The 21,186-nt window shown below is 52.9% G+C and overlaps 1 protein-coding gene across 2 annotated transcripts in view; it reads right to left on the reverse strand.

Moving 5' to 3' along the window:
• Nucleotides 1-21,186, reverse strand: part of SHANK2 (SH3 and multiple ankyrin repeat domains 2) — a 691,655-nt gene that overhangs the window by 228,032 nt on the left and 442,437 nt on the right. For both annotated transcript variants that reach the window (XM_055356048.2, XM_055356047.2), the window contains exon 16: nt 2,721-2,796. In XM_055356048.2, coding sequence (XP_055212023.1) covers nt 2,721-2,796 — 76 coding nt within the window. The remainder of the gene's footprint in view (nt 1-2,720; nt 2,797-21,186) is intronic.

Raw genomic sequence — 21,186 nt, forward strand, 5'->3', positions numbered from 1 at the left:
TGTGGTCTGCATGTTCCTCCTCTCTGAGGTGAGGTCCCAGGACCTGGCAGAACAGGTGTTCAGTACACATGTAAAACAAAAGCCCTTGACTGGACACCAAAACAGGGACGCAGAGTTGGTGGGGATCTTGGAGGTCATCCAGTCCAATCTTCTGCGACATTCTGGCAAGAGAATCCTCAGCCCTGCTTGGCTCCTTCTAGTATGGGGAGCTCACTACCTCCTGAGGCAGGCTGAACAGCCACAATAGTTCTGCAAGTCTTCTCTTGGCTGAACTCCAGCCCATGTCCCTGGTACTTTCTGGCCCTGCTGTTAGCCATGAGTCACACCTTTGCTACAACACCCTAGCCAGCTTGGCCCACAGATGTCTCTCTTCCCAGGCAGGTCCTTCCTCTGCTCCTCTGTGGGGAGACTCAGGCACTATGTATCATTGTGCAGACTCTGCTTGCTATCACAGATCCTATCACAGTGTGATAGGCCCACTGACTATGACCACCTGCCCAGGGTCCACTTCCACAGGCAGCCTTCTTCTGCTGCTGCAGAAACAATTCATCTGGCTCAAATAAAGGCTCATCAGGAGAAGCTGTGGTCAGCCCCTGACCTGCCTTTAGGGCTGCGTTTGTGGCCAGGCCATGGATCACACTTGGGCTTCAAGGTCACAAAGTGGGCGAGTGTAGCAAGACCTGGAAAGTCTGTGACATTCCCTGGAGGGGTCTTGGCTCCTCTCCTGGCTATGGCATTCCTTTTACAGCACACCTCATTTACGAGAGAAGCGGTTGGGACAGGTCAGCATTATAACTGAGCCCAGTGAGCAATTCTGCTCCTAAGTACACACACATACTTGCATGCAAATATCAACAGCAATCAATACCATTCACAACAACCAAAAGGTGGAAATAACCTGTGCTGACTGACGGATGAAGGGATGAGCAAAATGTGGTCCGTCCATACAATGAAACATTATTCAATCCTAAAAAAGAAAATCCAGACACACTACAACATGAATGAACCTTGAAGACATTATGCTCAGTGAAAGAAGCCGGTCACAGAAAGATGAATACTTCGGGATTCCACTCATCTGAGGTTCCTAGAGCCATCACATTCATAGAGACAGGAAGTAGACAGGTTGGGAGCTGGAGTCTGAGGGAGGTAGAGTGGGGAGTTTGTATTAATGCAGACAGAGTTCCAACTTTGCAAGACAAAAGAGCTCTGGAGCTGGATGGTGGTGTTGGCTACACAACACTGTGAATGTTCTTAATACCACTAAACTAGTGATTCACTAACAAATGGTCGGAATAGGAAACTTCATATTACATGTATTTTACCACAATAAGAAAAAATTGGGGGCGGGGAAGGAATGAAGTACTGGTACGTGCCACCATGTGGATAGACTTTGAAAACATGATGCAGCGTGGAGGAGGCCAGACATGAAAGATCACGTAGCGGCTGATTCCATCTACGTGCAGCATCGAGGCAGGCAGAGCCCACAGACAGAAGCAGGTGGGTGGGTGCGAGGGGCAATGGGAGTGGGAGTGACTGCTAATGGGGTGACAAAATGGTTTGGAAGCAGATAGTGGTGATGGTTGCCCAATATTGTAAACGTACTAACTGCCACCTTATTGTACACTTTAAAATGGTAAGTTTTAGGTTACGTACGTTTTACCTCAATCAAAACAGACAAACAAAAACAAATCAATCAGCTAACCCAGGTTGGATCCCTCCACAGGCAGGTCTAAGAGTCGAGTGTAGGGGTCTGGGCTGCTCATCACAGATATCCTGGAGGTCGGGGAAGAACCCAGGGTAGGGCTTCCGGACCCTCCCACCTCTGGAGGAGATGAGTGGGGTCAGCTTCTGAGAAGGGGCTCCTCAGCCAGCAGGGCCGGGCACAGGACCCTCACATCCCCAGGGCCTGCACCTGCACCTCCTTCTCTTTTCTACCTCACACACTGGCCCTTGTTGAGCTTCAACATCCAGGAAGAACCCTCTACCTGGGGCTCCCCACATGGAGGGGCCTTTCCCCACACTCGGGGCCAGCAGGACACCTCCCCTGCCCAGCCTCAACCTCCCCTGCAGGCACCCCCCAGCCTCAACCTCCCCACAGAGACCCAAGGACGTCCCCACAGCTGGTGCCACACAGGTGTGGTTTCTGCAGAAAAATCCAACCATATGCCTGTGCCAGTCACATTGTCAAAGATGCAGGGCTCTTTCCACACATCAGACGAACTCAAACCTGCTGTGCTTAGAAGATCTGGCTATCTGGTGGCTCGCCTGCCTCCTTCCTTCACAGCCATTCCACCTAAGCAGAAGTGGCAGGAATGGATGAGAACCCGAGGACCACAGAGGAGGCAGAAACCCAGACCTGAGGCATCCGAAATACTCCCCCGGGGGATGCCGCTGCCCCAATACTGCCTCAAGGCTCCTGTGGCCCACTGCCGTCATCCTGGACATTTGCATGCTTTCGCAAAAACAATGCTACCCAGCCCTCTCCCTGGGGCCACCACACAGATGTGCTCTGGCTGGACACAAACCGAAGGTGCCACCAAGTACACGTCTCAGGCAGGAGCTCCGGGAGACGGTGGCTTCCATAGTCCTAGCCCGGTAACACGCAGAGGGAGGCAGACACGAGGGGCCTGAAAGCTGCATGCAAGGTGGTCTAATGCATTTGCAGCACAGACGAGCAGCTTTGACCAGAGGGTCCTGGAAGAGAAAGCAGCGCGTCTTACCTGGAAGTGTCGAAGCTGTCATAGGAGCCCACGGTGTAGTGCCTGAAAAGCTTCTTGCTGCGGTCAGCGCGGGTTTCTGTACAGAGAAGGAAGAGAAACACCATTCAGAAAAGTCATGGTCCCCGAACGCGGAACCCACAGCACATGAGGCTGGTGGGCCCTCTCATCTACTCCCCAAAATGTGAGATGCACTGTCCTGGGGAAGAGTCTGGAGGAAAATGAGGCCTGGTTCTGGGGCTCAACTTTGTGAAATTTGGAGAATGCATGTGCACCCCAATGCTGGCTACTGATGAGTCAGGAGCACCACTCCCTAAGGGAGGCAGAGTCCCACCGGCCTCAGCTCATAGAGGAGACAGGAGGAAGCAGCCTGCAAAGATGAGAGGGCCAGGCCAGCTCAGGCCCCAACAGGGCAGCCCATTTGGCTCATGGAATCCACCAGAACAGCATTCTGCCGTGGTGCTGCTGAGCCTTCCAGCAAAACTGAAAACCTTCAGACAACTGCCATTTGGGAAAGAAAGAACACTTATTGTCATTTTCCTGATTATACTTCCTTTCTCCTAAAAAAAAAAAAAAAAAGCACCAAACCCACATGATTAACATTTCTAATTAAGTCCTCTGCTTGCTCCCCTTACTCAGCAGATTGAGACATAAATTTCATGGGAAATGATATGAGTGATGTAATTAGATTTAATGGATAGCTCAGTGCTGGTGGGAGAAAAAAAAACACACACACACAACAAAAAGACATAAAACACAGCAGCTCACGAGTTCCTGTTTACTTTCCTCCCAAACAGGATTTCCTGCACGATCTCCTACCTAAGCCCTGCAAAACATCCAAAGAAATTATGCAACTGACTTCAGGAAAATGGCCCAAAGTTTAATCTAAACTCTGTAAACAACCTTCTCTGTTGTTAGCCTCCTCCATCCCAAATTCTGAGGTGAAAGCATTTTTTTTTCCGCTCAAACCCCAAAATGCACATTTGTGGTTCAAAAGTAAATAAGGGAATTGAGAAAGGTCTCCACACCTTTCATGTGCCCAGAGGCAGCCAGCTGTTCACCAAAAGCACATGTTCCAAGAACCCTTTCCCTTTTCCAGCAGCGTGGTGTTGCCCTTGAGGGCAGGAAAGGAGGCAGGTGTTGAGCCCAGGACTATATTTCCCAGCCTCCCTTGCACCCAGATGTGGCCACGTGACTAGTTCTCACCACTGAGATGTGAGCACAAGCAGGGTGGGAAGGGTCCCTTCCAAGCTTAGGCTTTTTAGAAGCCAGTGTGCTCTCCCGACTCTCTCTTCCTGCTTCTGCCGGCTCAACGCTCAGGCCTCTGAGACCCTGGGGTCAACAGCTGGGTCTCTGTGCCCTGGACTCTTACGTAAGCAAGAGTTGCATTTCTACTACATTAGGCTGCAGCCTCGGATTAATTTGACACAGTGGCTAAGTCTTTCACATGGAAGCTCCCAGCTGTCTCCACCCCTTCCACACTGCTCCCCACAAACCCCTGAGGCTCCTACAAAACACAACAGGACTCCCCAAACAGCCACATCATCACCATCTCCATCATCATCACTGACACTTATTGAGCACTTACTCTGTACCAGGCCCTGCTATAAAGTGTTGCCCGAGTATTCAATAGTTTAACTGCCATGACCACCCAGGGAGTGGGGCACACTCCACTCCGCAGGCCCCTCCAGTGCAGCCAGGGGCACCCTCTGCCCTCCACTCCATGGAATGCCACTCCTCAAAGCCTTGCTCAGGGCCGTGGGAGCCCTCCTTGTACAACCAAAAAGACGCATTGCACGATTACCAGATAAAAACACAGTATACACCATCAGATTGGTCAGAGTGCACAGGGCCCTCACCAAGTCAGCACCGGTCCAGCCAAGCTGCACACACCTCCCCTTTGCTTGGCATCTGCAACAAATATGCCCAGGTGCAGGAGGACACCTGTGCCCCCCTCCTCCCTGGCATCCAGCATCTTGCACAGGTCCAATTCCAATCATCATTTATGAAGTCTGCCTGGCAGCCAGGCCCGTGCCTTGACTGCAGGGATTAGAAGAATTCAGCAGGACAGGGCCTCAGGATCCCAGGGATGGGGCGAAGGAGCCGCCCCAGGGTGCTGAGCCTCCACAGGCTGGATGAGGGGCCCAGCACGTGGGTAGCTATGAGGTGGGAACACATGGTCAGGCAATCCCTGTGACATTTATGTTGGGCCATGCATGTGCAGGGACAAGTGAGACTTGCACCTTTCCCTAGGGTTAAACAGAGTAGCTCACAATGCCAATGAAGGGCCACAGGGACTGGCTGTTAATTGCTATTATTACTTTTAATTGTCTCTGCTCCTTACACCCTCATGTGGCAGCTTTGTGCTGGTTGTCTAGGGAACTGCTGGGCGCTACCAGCTGATTGGTGCAGGATCCTGGCTGAAATCGGAGGCCGGGGCCAGAAGCAGAGAGGAGTGTGTAGTGGAATGTGTGAGTGTGTGTGTACGCGTGTGTGTGTACGTATGTGTGTGTGTGTGTGTATTTACCAGAAAAAAAGACTATTTCAGTAAAGGAACCATTTCTAGGCTAGGTAAGGTAGCCAGTGTGTCCCAGACTGGAGTTTCATGGACCAACAAAACTTTAAACATAGAGAAGAAGGGTGTAGACTAACATAACATTCACCAAGTTTTACATTTGGCTCAGTAAGGATATTAAGAACAGTAAATTCCCCTCTGCTATCAAAATTGTAAGAAAAAGGAACCTTTTTTTTTTTTTTTTTTTGAGATGGAGTCTCACTCTGTCATCCAGGCTGGAGTGCAGTGGCGCGATCTCGGCTCACTGTAAGCTCCGCCTTCCAGGTCACGCCATTCTCATGCCTCAGCCTCCCGAGTAGCTAGGACTACAGGTGCGTGCCACCACGCCCAGCTAATTTTTATATTTTTTTTTCGTAGAGACGGGGTTTCACCGTGTTAGCCAGGATGGTCTCAATCTCCTGACCTCGTGATCCACCTGCCTTGGCCTCCCAAAGTGCTGGGATTACAGGTGTGAGCCACTGCACCCGGCCAGAAAAAGAAGCCTTTAAAAGGACATTATCTCTGACTGCTTCATGCAAGAATCCCACTGCACAGGCCTTCCCTGTCTCCTGGTTCCCAGAAACAGTTATACTTGGGCTCTGGGATATGGACCCTAAGGGACAGGAAAGGGACCCTAAGGGACAAGATCATTATCACCATCACCACTCCCATCATCATCACCACCACCGTCCATCATCACCACCATCATCACCACCACCATCGCCACCACCACCATCATCACCATCATCACCATAATTACTGCCATCATCACCATCATCATCACCAATATCATCATCATCACCATTACCATCATCATCACCACCACCACCATCTTCTTCACCATCATTACCAACATCATCACCACCATCATCACCATCTTCTTCACCATCATCACCACCATCACATCATCACCACCATCTTCTTCATCATCATCACCAACATCATCACCATCATAATTACTGCCGTCACCACCACCATCACCACTATCATCATCATCATTACTACCACCAGCGCATTCTTCACTATCATCACCAACATCATCACCACCATCATCATCACCACCATCTTCTTCACCATCATCACCATCATCACTAACACCATCACCACCATCATCACCACCATCATCACCATCATCACAATCACCATCATCACCATCATCATCACCAACACCATCACCACTACCATCACCATCATCACCACCACCACCACCACCATCATCACCATCATCATTACCACCATCCTCTTCACCATCATCATCCCCAACACCATCACCACCATCATCACTATCATCACCACTAATCATCATCATGACCCCCATCACCATCATCAGCACCACCATCCTCTTCTTCACCAGCATCATCACTAGCGTCATCACCACCATCATCAACCACTATGACCACCACAATCATCTTCTTCACCATCATCATCATTGCCATTATCACTGTAATCATTATCATATCACTGCAGCAGAAGACATATTTATGTACTGTCAAGTGTGGAATGCTCTGCTAAATTATCTCATTTCATTAAAAGTAAGTCTTTACCCTTAATTGGTACTCACACAATATCCCAAAGTAAGCAGATTTCTTGTCCCTGGTTTACAGAAGTAGCAGAGTGCAATGATAAGGGATGTGGGCTCCAAGGCCAGGCTGGCTCGATTCAGAACCCAGCTCTGCCACTTACTGGCTGCAAGTCCTCATTATTTCATCTTTAAAAGGATGATGATAGTAACAGTCCCTCCTTAAAGGGGAAGGATTGAGGAATCAATACATGTAAGGCACTAGAACGGTGCATGGCATGTTGAAAGTGCTATGTAATGTTAACTAATGCTGTTGTGGTCGTACATTAGATTAGAAACCTCTGCCTCCCAAGGTGGCCTCTCAAGGTCACGGAGTCCGTCAGCAGCAGTGTGGGCCTCCGATCCCAGATTTGTGCCTCCACAACCAGTGCTGACAGCAACCAATGGCCATAGTTGGTGATCCACTTACCAGGGGCCACACGTATTCTAGGTGTGTGTGCTTCACCTGTCTGAGCTCAGTAACGTTGCTGGGTCTGGTTTACAGGTGAGGAGGGGGAGGCTCACAGAGTTTGAGTGAGTCACCCAGCCAGGAAGTGGCAGAGCCCATTGTGGTGCAGCCTCTGGGGGTAGTACCCATATGGGGCTCCTGGGAGGTGGCATCTCATGAGCGACCCGTGTAAATCCAGGTGGTCTTCTTAACTCTGCCACGTCCTGTGGAGGTGCCCTCAGCAGCCTTGGTTTCTAACCTGGAAAAAGCGGGGTGGGCTAGACGGCCCTTGGGACCCTGCCCCCAGTGTTACAGTGCACACCTAATGGCATGTCCAGGCTTGGCCCCCTGGGACTTGCTGTGTGCTGCGCTGAGAGGCAAGGGCTGCTGGGCTGCCCCTTCCCAAGGCTCCCTGGATCTCACTGGTGAAAACGTGGGTCACAAATAAAACACCCTGAGGCAGACAAGGGGAGGAGCAGGAGGTCAGGGGCCACACCAGCCTCCCTGTGCACCAGTGACAACAAAGGATGCTGGCTGTTTCCTGCTGCTGAGAGGTCGGCTTCCCAGGTGCCGGGGCCCGAGGTCAATTCTGCCTCAGAGCTGACCACACCTTCGGCCGCGCATGCACCTGCTCACCTGGCTGGCCACATCCTCCCTGTCTTCTGTGGGACCAGCCCTTTCTCAGCTCCAGCCATGAGGTCAGGTGAGGCCACCCTGCCCCCTTCCCACCTGACTGCCCAGCCCTGGGCTCCTGCAGTTGCCATGGGAGCCTGGCTGGAATGTCCCTTTGATCCCAGTGAGTGACGGGCTCAGGGGAGGGGCCTGGGACCACAGCGGGGACAATGCCACCCTACTCCTGCTGCTGGGGTTCCCACGCCTCAGGCCACAGAGGGAGGCCAGCCTCCTGAGAGGGATACCCACGTGCAGGATGGTACAGGGCTCGGGAGGAAGAAGGGCAGGAACAGAGACAGAGAGACCCAGAGAGACGGGCGACTGTCCTAGAGACACAGCTGGAAACCCTGGACACAGCCATGCCTGGCTTCTCACTTGTACAAACTAAATGGATATCCTTGGTGGTATAAAAAAACTTGGCTTTCTGTTGTTTACAATGGAAAGAACTAGGAATGATGCAGTAATGCATTTAATAGTTGTGCTGCGGCACTGTGTGGCTAAGAAACTGCCGTGGCCACATAGCTTCTCTGGGGACACAGCCACTTCCCTTCACCATGGGAAGGTCCTGGTGAGGCTGACCCTCAGGAGGCCAAGGAGCCCACCCGGCACACAGGGGTGCACATGTGGGTGTGGTCTAGGGATCCTGCTGGACTCTCCTGGGCCCTGTCATTAGCAGTAAGTGACCCAGGGCCCACTTAAGGACAGGTGGCTTTTTTTCTTAGATGTTCTGTAGTCTGACTGCTGAGAAAGGTGATCTTGCTTCCTTTTAGAGATGCGATGGAAGGACATGGGCTATGGCCACCATTCAAAGCGCAGGGAGGGAGTGAGTCCAGCAATGAAGCCAGCTCATGGCGGAAGACAGAACCAAGTTCAAGGTCTGGGTCAGGGAGAGATGGACACAAAAGACCTTGATGCTAGGAGTCCCCGGATTGTGGCTTGTGATGGTCACTGAGGCTACTAATCAAATACTTCTGGCTTTCCACCAGGGCGCATGTGGTCAGGCACTACTTCTTAGCTCTCCTGTGGTTGAGTAGGCCCTTGAAATTAATTTTGGCCAGTGAATTTTGAGAGGAAGTGAATTCTGTTATTTCCTGGCTGGAGGTTTTAATTCCAAATGCAAGACCCCCACCCACCAGCATTGTCTTTTTGTCCTTGGGCATGGCCACCAAAACATTTGAGAAGCTGGTGGTTCTATTAGTCTGGGTCCTCAAGTCACCCCCTGTTGATGTATGATAGGCATAAGGTGTGAATGAGAAAGAAACTTTTGTTGTTCCAAACCACAGAGATTGGGGAATTTTTTATTTTTTATTTTTTAAGGCTAGTCAGGTGAAGCAGTGGGAATGGAGAAGGAACAAACAAAATCTGTAACTGGTTGTGATCAGTGAGTTGTAAACACTGCTGCACTCAGAGCAGCCAAGGGGAATGCTTGTTACTGCAACTTCATATAGGGCAAGCTGACTGATACACACCTCCATGGCCCTCTTAGTCCTGTGGGCCAGTACATCCTAGGCAGAGATGGGTTTCTGTCACCAGCAACCAAAATTTTCCTAGCAAGTATAAGAGGGAAGACCAGACAAAATCAAGGCAAAGGCTGAGTTTGGCCTCCTCTGAGAGAATGGCTGTACTTTCTAGGAGAAAAGGAAAAAACCACCTACTAGACAATGGAAATGGATCCCATTAAGCATGGCCAGAACACAGCATAGCAACAGGCACTTTATGTGTCTCAGAGGAGACCCCTCTGCCTGTGATAAAGAAGCCAGGGAAGCCAACCATCCAAGAGGGAAGTATTGACTTGTCTGCTTCCTTAACCATGGAGAAACTTCTTGACGTCAAAACCAAGCTTCCAACCAGGCCTTCCTCCCGGTCAGCGCTGGGATCAGTGCATCATATAGCAAGGGCTCAGCAATGTTTGTAGTGCTCCACATACATGGAGGCTAGCAGTTACTACCACTCTAGTCTGAACCACCATGATCTTGCACCTGGACTGTTGCAGCAGCCTCCTGCCTCCTTGCTTCCATGCTTGCCCTTCCCTTTACTGATACACATTCTATAGAGACAATAGAATGAGCTTTTAAAAAATGTCAATCAGGTGATTTTCAACTCTGCTGCTTAACGTTTTCCAACAGCTTCCCAATGCAACCAGAGTCACGTTCAAGCTGCCTTCTATGGCACAAGCCAGACACCACGTGGCCCTGCCTGCTCCCTGGCTCATCTCCCACCACTCTCCCCTCCTCGGTCCCCTCAGCCGTGTTAGCCTCCTCTTTGTCTCTTGAACAAGTCGAGCTCATTCACACCTCAGGGCCTTTGTGTGTGCTTAACTCTGCCTGGAACATTCCTTCCCCAGCTCGCATTTCACTGCAATGCTAGCTCTCCAGATCCTACAACACAGCCTGGTGCATAGCGGGCACTCAGTAACTCTGGAGAAAGTGAGCGAATGGGTCAAAGCCACATGCCCTTGGACCCTTTGCTCATATTCCACGTTGGCCACGTCATCTCCTTGGGTCTGAATGGGGCAAGTTGGATACAGGAAGCTGGATGATTACAGCTCCAGCTGGGGATTGCCGAGGCAGGGGACACAGCCCTGGCTGGGGCAGTGGCTGGCTGTGACCTCCTCACTTTGCATCTCTGGGCCTTCCCCTTCTCAGCTGTGAAGTGGGCCGGTGAGACTAAACAGCTCCTTAGGCTCTTGAACTTGTCAACCCGACACATCCCTCTGGGGGTAAGGAGACTCACCCCATGTCCCAGGAGAGGGCCATCGGTCCAGACACCTTACACATGCAGCATTTAAGCATGCAGGGCCTCAAAGCTGTTTTCTGAGTATGGCCTAGAAAAATCTACACTGAAAGGAAAAAAAAAAAAAGGCCAAACCTAGAAATCCCATTTCATATACCTTTTGGGACTCACGAGAGGCAGTGACAGATTGCGTGACAAGCTTCAGACTGTCAGCATTTAAAATAGACCTTTAAGCAGGGCCGCTGGAAAGAGGATGCTGTACAGCTTGGCAAGGAAGCCAAGATGAGGCATCCGGGGAGATTCCAATGGCCTCTGATCCTGGGCTCTGACTGTTTCTGGAAAAGGAAATAAGAGGATTTTTCTCAAAGAAATTTACTAAGACACTGAAAGGCCAAAAGCTAATCTTTAAGGATGGTTTGGGAGGAGGTGGGCTATAGAACTAAGAGATAGAAGGTGGGGCAGGTGTGGTGGCTCACACCTGTAATCCTAGCACTTTGGGAGGCTGAGATGGGTAGATCACCTGAGGTCAGGAGTTCAAGACCAGCCTGGTCAACATGGCAAAAACCCATCTCTACTAAAAATATAAAATTTAGCTGGGTGTGGTGGTAGGCACCTGTAATCTCAGCTACTTGGGAGGCTGAGGCAGGAGAATCGCCTGAACCCGAGAGGTGGAGGTTGCAGTGAGCCGAGATTGTGCCATTGCAGTTCAGCCTGGGCGACAGAGTGAAAACTCCATCTCAAAAAAAAAAAAAAAAAAAAAAAAAAAAGAGAGACAGAGAGATAGAAGGTGAGAGGTGAGGACAGGGTCCTGTGAGCATGCTGACCTCTACTCTCCAGCCACATTCCATGGGCAGTGGTCCCCTCTGTTCATGAGACACACGTGGACAGACAGAGGCAGGAAGGATACACAACAGTCCATCTTTAGACAAGACAAGCTCGAGCTTAAATCTCTCGCTAGCTACACAACCCCAAGCAGCAAACCACCTCCCTCCAAGCCTCAGTTTTCTCAGCTGTGCCCTGGGCCAAGAGCAGAGTTTACAGGGCTGCACTGAGGACAAGATGAATGCACACTTCTAAATAAATCCTTTCCCCAGCATCCGGCCTGGGGAAGCTGTCGAGTCACGTTGGCTACTGTTGTCTGTCCAGGAATCCAGCTTGGACGTTCTGGTCTACAAGTCCCTCTGAAAACATCCCCCTGCCCTTTGCAGACAGGAAGCTCTGCTCCCTGACCACCTCTGTACCACCTTACCCCACACCCCGGTTACAGAGGGCTGGGCCATGAGATGGCACCTGTGTCAAGCCAGGCCAATCATCAGAACCTCCCCTGGGAATCTGGAGTAGATGTGGACAGTCTGCTCCCAGTGTGCACCGAGGACATCACAGCTGGGGCGATGAGGCTGTCACCACACAGCACCAGTGGAGGGAGGCATGTGCTTCCAGGGCCTCAGGAGGCAGGGCCGTGCCTTCTGCCCTCGATGACCAAGAAAAGCCCTGGTGTCCCTAGACCAAGGTCCATTTCTTCATGCAACCCAGCTCAGGCAAGCTTTGTATTTCTTGCAACTGGAGGAGTGCCATCTTTCAGTCTGTCTGTCAAGCTGGGTGGAACCTGTTGTTACCCAAGACGTCATCTCAGGTCCTGGTTCGGTGGCCCATTTCTCCCGATGGACTGCCCTGGACACTGCATTTCTCCTGATGGACTGCCCTGGACACTGCATTTCTCCCGATGGACTGCCCTGGACATTGCAGGGCTTTGGGCATCCTTGCCTCCAATCTCTAAACATTGGGATTCACCATGACAACCAAGTAACGTCCCCTCCACATTTCCAATCAGTCCCCACACTCCCCCACCATGAGAGCCACGCGCCACAGATATTTCTGGGTTACTTTTTGTCAAAGGGCGCTGACAATGACCAGACAGAGGGCACTGAACAGGCAGGGGTCAGATGTCTCCTGTGTCCATGACAAAGACAGTGAGGCCCCGAGGTTTGGCCAAGGACCTTAAGGCTGACTTCAAATGACCACAGAGCACTTCCGGGTCAGGCAGCCTTGGATCGTCTGCCTTGACTGGGAGCCGCTCCTCCAAGCCCTTTGAGGGGTCCCAGATGATAATATACTGAGCTTTTTCATTCTTTTCCCCAAGTGCTACGTCCCAAATTTACTTTTGTAAATTGACAATAAGCACAGATGCCACGGGAGAGTGGGAAGATGATGCCATGCGTCCTGAAGAGGGGATTGAAAGGCCTTTTGATGTGTAGACCCCCTGCTGACCTCCAGGGCAAGTTTTAAAATACACAAGAAGGGCGGGGTGTGTTGGCTCACACCTATAATCCCAGCACTTTGGGAGGCCAAGGCGGGTGGATGACTTGAGGCTAGGAGTTCAAGACCAGCCTGACCAACATGGCAAAACCCCATCTCTACAAAAAATACACAAATTAGCTGGGTATGGTGGCATGTGCCTATAATCCCAGTTACTTGGGAGGCTGAGGTGGGAGGATTGCCTGAGCCTGGGAGTCTGATCTCAGCTCACTGTAGCTGAGATCACATCACTGCACCACAGCCTGGGTGGCAGAGTGAGAACCTGTCTCAAAACAAAACAAAACAAAACACACTAAGAATTCCGATGTAGGCGAATTCTGAACAGGACAGTTCAGAAGGTGACTGCAGAGAGCTGAGTCACATCAGCTAAAGCCCTGAACACACATGAACATGGGCCCAGGAGCCTGGGCAGGTTATTTGACTGTGTCCTCTGCCACATGGCAGGACCTTAGCTAATGCTGGCTATTGCCAAGGCTCCTGCTGGGAATGGGGAGCAGGGGAGCACCCTGAAGGTTGAGGTCAGGTCTGACCTGGCTGAGGAAGGAGGAGAAAGTCTCAGCAGAGATGGAGAAATGTCATATGTCAGCTATAGCTCGACAGAGCCTACTCGGTGACCACAGCCATCCTGACATCCCATGGGTAAATGCTCAGGACAAGCCCTAGAAAAATTCTGTAGGATGCCCATTTCACAGACACGGACACTGAGGCAGAGCATAGTTAAGGGAAGGCTTAGCGCACACACTCAGTGTTGGGCCGATGGAACGTATGGCCGTGGCAGAGACAGCTGGCAAAAGTACGCAAGTATTGTGAGATTTGGGGTTGGGGAAGAGACTTGGGGGAGCCCTGGCGAGCGAGTCCATGTGACGGCTGAGCACAGAGGCTGGGGAGAGAGGAGAGAAGAGGAGCCAGCCGCAGGCCTCAGGTCAGCAGTGGGGCGGGTGGGCTCCCGGGGTCCAGGGTAGGAAGTCCTCGGAGCTGAGTCTATGCTTTCAGGGACGGAGGGGGACAGGTGGTGAGAACGGTTGCTGCAGAGAAGTAAAGGAGGATGAACACTGAGATTCCCTGGCCGCTGGACTTGAAATTCAGAGGCCAAGAAAGGGTGGGGCAGCTGAAGAGGTTTTCTAGGCACTCTCCCACATCAAAACCCACCACCACCTTTGCACTGAAAACCCCTGTTCTGAGATGAACGTGATTTTAGGGCTGCCGAGCGCCTCCTCAGTGGCCGTAGGAAGGCAGGGCCTTGACCCCTACTGGCTCTCCCCACACCTGGGGGCTGTGCCGTCCCCCCAGGTGGGCCTGGCTCCCTCTTCACAACAGCCCTAAGAGCTGCCGCATGACAAGTGACCAGGCTCTGAAGTCAAGGGTGAGCAACCACTGCACACAACCTTTGACCTGCAGAGAGGACTGTAGGAGACTGTGTCCCACCGCCCCCTCTCGGCTATGGAATGGGGTAGGAGGGAAGCTTAAAACCCAAAGAGGGCTGTGGACACCCTGCAGAATGCGGACTGTGCCGGAGCACATGAGGCCGGTAAGGGAGGCAGAACTGACAATGCCCCCTCGACCTTCACACCCTGGCATCACCCCCACAGTAATGTCAGGGTTGATGGCGAAAGGAGGATTATCAGGTGGGACCGAACTAATCTCATCATCTCATGAGCCCTTTGAAAGCAAGTACTTTTCTCTGGCAGGTGGCAGAAGGGGAAGTCGGAGAGACTAGAAGAGTTGGGGAGGCCAGTCCCATAGACTCAGGGAGCCAAATCCTGCCCACAACCTGAATGTGCCCAGAGGCAGACTCCTCCCCGAGCCTGCAGCTAAGGGCCCAGGCCTCAGACCCCGCCACCGGAGCCCTGTGAGAGCCTGGGCAGAGAACCCAGTCCAGCTGCCTGACTTTGGACTCACAGAGCCTCGGGGTCGGGGGTGTGAGCAGACACGCCTGTGGTCACGGGTTCTGCAGCACAGGAAACGGAGGGAACTGGGGCTGCAGGTTCCTTCACAGATCTTTTTTTTCTTTTCCTGAAGATTTATCTGCAATCTCACCCAAGACAGAGATTGAAAAAGAGAGAGAGAGAGGGAGGGAGAGGCATGTGGGTGAAGGGAAGTCCCAGAACATCTTCCCTTCTCCCCTCCCTTGAAATCCATCATCCTCTCTGAACTCTCACTCTTCACTCTTTACCCCAAAGAGGCAAAAATCACAGCAGTGGGCTCTGGGGTGGGGTGGGGTCCCCAGGACTTCCGGGTCATCCTGGTTGTGATTGCTGAGCTCCTGCAACGTGCAGCCTTGAGTCCGCTCTGGCCACCCTTCCTGCCGTTTAGAGGGCTCAGGGTCACCCGGGTGGCAACGTGGCTGGGCTGTCCAGCTCCAAATCCCCCCAGTGCTGCACCCAAACGCCTCCCTCCCACACAGCCTCCTGCCGTCTCCGCGGGTTTTAAATCAGACGCCGCTCAGGCTGTGCCCAGGCTGCTGAGCCAAAAGCGGGATCAGAACCACAAGGAGGGAAGAAATTACTGATGGGGATGAAAGACCGAAATAACTTTTCTTTTTTAAAACCAAAGATGCTGATGGGCTCCTTGCAAGGCAGAGGAACACACAGGCAGGAGTGCCGCAAGCAGGAATGCTAGGAGTGTGCGGAGCTTGGAGCCAGCACGCCCGCCCGGCCTCCAGGCTCAGGACTCCACTCTTGGGGCCCAGTCTCTGCTCTGGCAAGCTGTTGGGTATGGGACCCACCGCGAGGGGGACAGAAGGGCGGGGACCCTGGCTCTCAGAACTACTCAACCGAGAGGCACAGAGCTTTGATTTGAAAAGCAACATGTATCACAAAAATGCCGCCAACTGGCTCGGCTCACTTGTTCCTTCGCTCAATCAGCAGCAGATCATTCATCAAGCACCTTCTGGGCTCCCGGGACTGACCTTGCAGGGGAGGGGAAGAGAAAATAAGGACCCTGTGCAGAATGCCCAGGCACATGTCACAGCACACGGACCTCGTGGGGATGGTGGCCTGGGCTCCTGCGGCTGCCGGCACAGACGACCAGGCTCGGTGGCCTCAAACAACACAAACGTCTCCCCTTACAGAGCTGCAGGCTGGAAGTCTGACCGGGTCTCTGGGCTGAAGTTAGGGCGTTCGTGGAGCTTCCTTCCTGCTGGAGGCTCCTGGAGTGTGGGGGATCCACTTGCTTCCCCCGCCCGGCTTCCAGAGGCTGCGGTGTTCCTTGGATCCCGGCCACTGCCTCCACCTTCAAAGCCGGCAAAGGCGGGACAAGTCCTTCCCCCCACCGCATTGCATCCCTCTGACTCTCAGCCCTATGCCTCCTTTCCCAAATTTAAGGACCCTTGGGGTCACACTGAACCCATCCAGATAACCCTCAGCTGACAGCAACCTGAGTTCCCTCTCCGACCTCCACTCCACGTGACCATGAGGCTGATGTATTCAGAGCTTCTGGACATTAGGACGTGAACATCTCTGGGGGCCACTATTGTGCCCACCATAACCACAAAGAGACCATCCCTGTCAGACAGCACAGCTGGGCAGGCTGTGCTCAGAAAACTGTTTACCACCCCATCAGCAACAGAGCTCAGAACTTTCAACAGGACAGAATCTATGAGGGTGGCAGAGAAGCGGCTTCCAGGAAATGCACTTCCCTGTTCCCAGATACAAACAACACTCAGTTCCAATTCGGATTCTGCCACTTATGGTGAGCCCTAGGGCGGGGCCCAGTTCCTGGAGACTCCTCCTGCAATGGGTGGGCGTGGCCCTCACTCAGACTGAGCCACCAGCATGATGGTTCCTCGCTCGGCTAAAAGCGCCCAGCTCTGCACCAACAGCCCTTTTCCTGGTCTGCACCACATGCTCGGGGGGCCACGCTCCCCTTCCTGGAATCACACTGGTTTCCAGTAGTGGAAGCTGCCTATCTGCTGGAATTCAGCACCAACAAGCACCCGAGTCCATAGTTCCACTTGTTCCCAGCTCCCTGGAGGATCGTGGTTCCTCCGGTGTGCGCACACGTGCGTGGCGTGTGTCATCCGCCCTGCTCCTCTTTGCCCGATGCTGGGAAAAACAGCCTCGTGTCACACGCCTGGGTAAGACCCCAGCAGCGAGGTGCAGGGGAAGTTTGCCAAAAGAATCACGTGCTTTGAATTCCCTTAACATTGGCATGGGTTTGTGTGTGGGCAGGGGAGGCACCAGCCCTGTCGGGCACGTGCCAGTGGGTCCCCAGCACTCTGACACCACACAAGGGCCAGATCTATGGACTCCAAATCCAGGGGCCAAGGAAGCAGGTGCCAGCATGCTGGGCTGTGTTTCCATCCTCCAATAAACAGAAATCACTTCAGAGAGCCGGCTCCGTCTGCTCCTGGCACGGTTGGTTTTTCTTAGTCATCTCAGGAAATTGTTGGTTGTACTGCAAGATGAGTGAAGCACCTTAAGAAGAACACGGGTTGCAGTACTGACTTGCCACTTTACGAAGCAGTCTTTTTGCCAAGCGTAGCTGTGTCCGCTTTCACAGAACCCCCATAGCAGCAGGGCTTGGGCGTGGAGCAGCCAAGGCCCACGTAGCAGTGGCTTCATGTACGGAGCCGAGGGGGAAGCTCACAAGGTGGCTGAGGGTGCTCAGCAAGGCCGTGGCTCAGTTGCATGTTCCACTGATCATCGGAAAGCCAGGATGAGGTGTCAGCCTCCAAGAGTCTGAGGAAGAGAATGGGAGGGAGATGCCTCCAGGCGGCAGAGCTGTCACAGCGCCGGGTGTCCGTCACAGCGCCGGGTGTCCGTCACAGTGCCGGGTGTCCATCACAGCGCTGGATGTCCATTGCTGCCACCATGTGATCTTGATCTGTCCTTTTCCACCATCCGTCATGCCTCGCCGGGTGCCACACGCACCATTTAAGTGTAAAACACACTCTCTTCTGAATGCTCCCAGCAACACTACAAGACAAGTGCTAGCAGCGTTGGCCTCTGCTGTACAGGTGAAGAAGCTCAGGTGCACACCAGCGATCTGTGCCAGTGTCCAAGCTCTGGGCACTGCCTTGTGGCCGTGCTAAGCACCTTCTTCCTTCCAACAAACTGCTTTGGCTCACTCAACAGCTATTTGCAAGCAGCAGCTCCTCCCTCTACCCCAGGGGCCAGGAAGCTCAGCGCTTCTCCCAGCCTCCCTCCAGGAGTGCCTAGGTCCTGGCCAATGAGACAGGAGCAGGCGCCTGCCAGGAGGGGCTTCCTTTCCCCAAACCAAACCTCCCCACAGCCTGCAGCTTTTCAGCCCTTCCTTCTTCCCTGTCTGGAATGCGGAAGTGGCTCTACATCTATGCTGCCCCCAGAGCATGCTGAGGACACGGAGGAGAAGGAGAGAAAGAGCCACATGCCCAGATCACCGTGGCGCAGCTATGCCCACCTGGCCCCTGCAGCCTGGCCTCTGATGTCTGTTGGGTGAGATGAGTAAAGCCCTGTGTGTTTAGGCAATGGTTTCTGTTTCTCCCAGCCAGGCAGGGTCCTAACTGCAAGGCCTTATCTTGTTTAGCCACAAACAGCCCCATGAGACAGGCACTGTCATTATAATAATCACTTATCAGATGTGGAAATCGAGGCACCGGAAGGTTAAATGGTATTCCTCTATAACACAATCAGCAACTGAGGGAGCTGGTGATTACATTAATATCTTAACATTTCTGCAGTATTGCACACAGAGACTCCACGAGAGGACTCGACCCAGGAGAAAATCAGGTGTGATCTGATCATTTCCAAGGTCACCTGGCTGCTGAACATCAGAGCTGGGATCCAAACCCAGGTCCTCCTGGCTCTGAGAGTCAAGGTCACCCCATGGCCTCTGGCTACATCCTCCCTACGGCATTTTTCTTCCTTCCTTTTTTTTTTCTTTTGCAAAAGATTGGTTTTACCTGTAGCATTTCTGTCTTATAAGAGACAGAATCTTGTTCTATTGCCCAGGCTGGAGTATAGCAGTGCAATCGTAGCTCACTGCAGCCTTGAACTTCTGGGCTCAAGCAATCCTCCTGCCTCAGCCTCCCGAGTAGCTGAGACTATAGGTGTGCACCACCACACTTGGCTTTTTTTTTTTTACTTTCTGTAGAGATGAGGTCTATGTTGCCCAGGCTGGTCTTGAACTCCTGGCCTCAGGCAATCCCCCCACCTCAGCCTCCCAAAGCACTGGGATTACAGGCATGAGGCACCACACCCAGCCCCACCTATAACATTTTTGAAAGGATAAATCTCAGAGGTGAGTGGTGCCCTGTAGATAATATTTTTTACAATGCTACACTTGAGAATTATCCGGGAATGTGGGAAAAACCTGGAATCCTAGGTTCTTGGAGGAAGGACCCTCATTGGAGAATGGGACGGGCTGTGCCCAGGGTCACCCAGCCGGGAAGGGAGGATGCTCAGCTCTGCCTTGCTGCCCTCCCACCACTGGGCTCCTTTGCCTGCTTTGTAAGCTCGGTGGATGCCTCCCACCCTGGGCACCCGGTGCCCATGGGGAGCGCAGTGTGGACTTCTCTTTTGCCCACACTAGCCCTTCTTGCAGCTCTCGGGCCAAGCCAGGCTGGGGACACCGTCGGAGGGGAGGCTACACTCAGTCTCTGGTGATGCTTCCCAATTACCACCCTCCCAAATTGGCTGGACAAATGAATCAAGCTGTTGGCTGTCACTGAGTTGGTTTCTACTCTATAGTAATTAGAATGTTTTTAAAAAAAATCAGCCCAGGAGCTCAGTGGAAGCATGTATACCAATACATCGAGCCAAACTCACAGTTTAAATGGAAATTAGAGTAAATGGATGAATCTGTGCCTGATTTGCATTTGCTGATGAGCTCGGCTGGGAGTGTCCATGCCGAAGCAGGCTCCGTTTCCAGAATGGCTCTCTCTCCTCTATCTGTCCAGAAGGACGCCTGGCGAATGTAACCCACATGCCCCTGGACCCGGCAGCCCAGGGCTGGAGTCGCCAGTGGGGAGGAGGGGTGGGGTATTGTGGCCAGACTCCAAAAGACTTGTCCACGGCTGAGCTAATCCGGCCTGGGCCCAGAGGGGAGCAGAGCCTGCCTCTGGCTGTGGACAGGGCGTCTGGAGGGGCCTCACTCTGTGTACCCCTGCCCCCTTGCCTGCCCCTCCAACACCCACTGCCTAACCCCAAAACTGTCTTAGGGCTCTGCCCCCCATGCCTGCCCCTCCAACACCTGCTGCCTAACCCCACAGAACATCCTGTCTTAGGGCCCTCTTTGTGGTCGGCCTCTTTCCCCGGCCAATCAGAGCACCTCGAAGAAGGCCGATGATAATCAGAGCCACCATTCTCAGAGCAAACACCTCAAGCATCTCCTGGCACGAGGTGCTCAACACTGCTCCCGGCCAGGCCTTGTTACCCCCAAGAGAGGGCCCAGGAGGCGGCCATGTCCAAGGGCACGCAGCAGAGCCTGGATTTAAATCTAGGAATGGGTGGGGGCGGGAGGATTCTTTTTAGCTTTATAATCTTTTTTAAGGATGCCGGCAGCTGAGGCTTCGGAAATAGGACATCTAGAAAAAAGACCTGTTGAGCTCAAGGAAACCGCCCTGATCGTGTGGGAAGACAGCTGCTTCTTTATTGCTCGGGTTTCGGTGCTGGGACCTTGGCCAACCAGAGTTCTTGGTCAAGGGGACCCATCTCCATCAGGGTGCCTTCTTGGGAAGGATGAGGTGGGTCCCACTGGTGTTAACAAAGACCACCCGCCCTCCGCCCCTGGCCGTGACCTTAACAAGCCAGGGCCAGATGCTCAGGGCTCATTCCCTGCCACTCACCAACACGGGGCACCCCCAAAAGATTCTACACGTCGCTGACAAAACCCAGATTTGCCAGGCGGGTGAAGACCAGCGGGGAGACTGGGCAGGGGTCACCGTAGTCTCGACAGCTCATGGCTCACATGGATCTCTTCAACCGCAAAGCAACATCTGGGAGGGAGGCTCCTCGGTGGCAGGCGCCTCACATCTCACTGGACCGGGTCCCGGAGGCCCCCACCCCCCACTGGACCCCTCCCAGCCTGGCCATTCCTGCTCTCCTCGGCCTTTGTGGGCAAGAGGGAGCCGTTGGTGAGAAGCTACTGGAGAAGTTGATATAAACTATTATGCAGCCTGCAAACGCACAGGGTGTTTCTCCCCCTCCACCGTTACCACGCGGAAGGAGCACATCGTCCACTTGGTTAAAACAACAACGGAAATCCACCC

The sequence above is a fragment of the Gorilla gorilla genome, chromosome 9 (assembly GCF_029281585.2).
Source record: "Gorilla gorilla gorilla isolate KB3781 chromosome 9, NHGRI_mGorGor1-v2.1_pri, whole genome shotgun sequence".
NCBI lineage: Eukaryota > Metazoa > Chordata > Mammalia > Primates > Hominidae > Gorilla > Gorilla gorilla.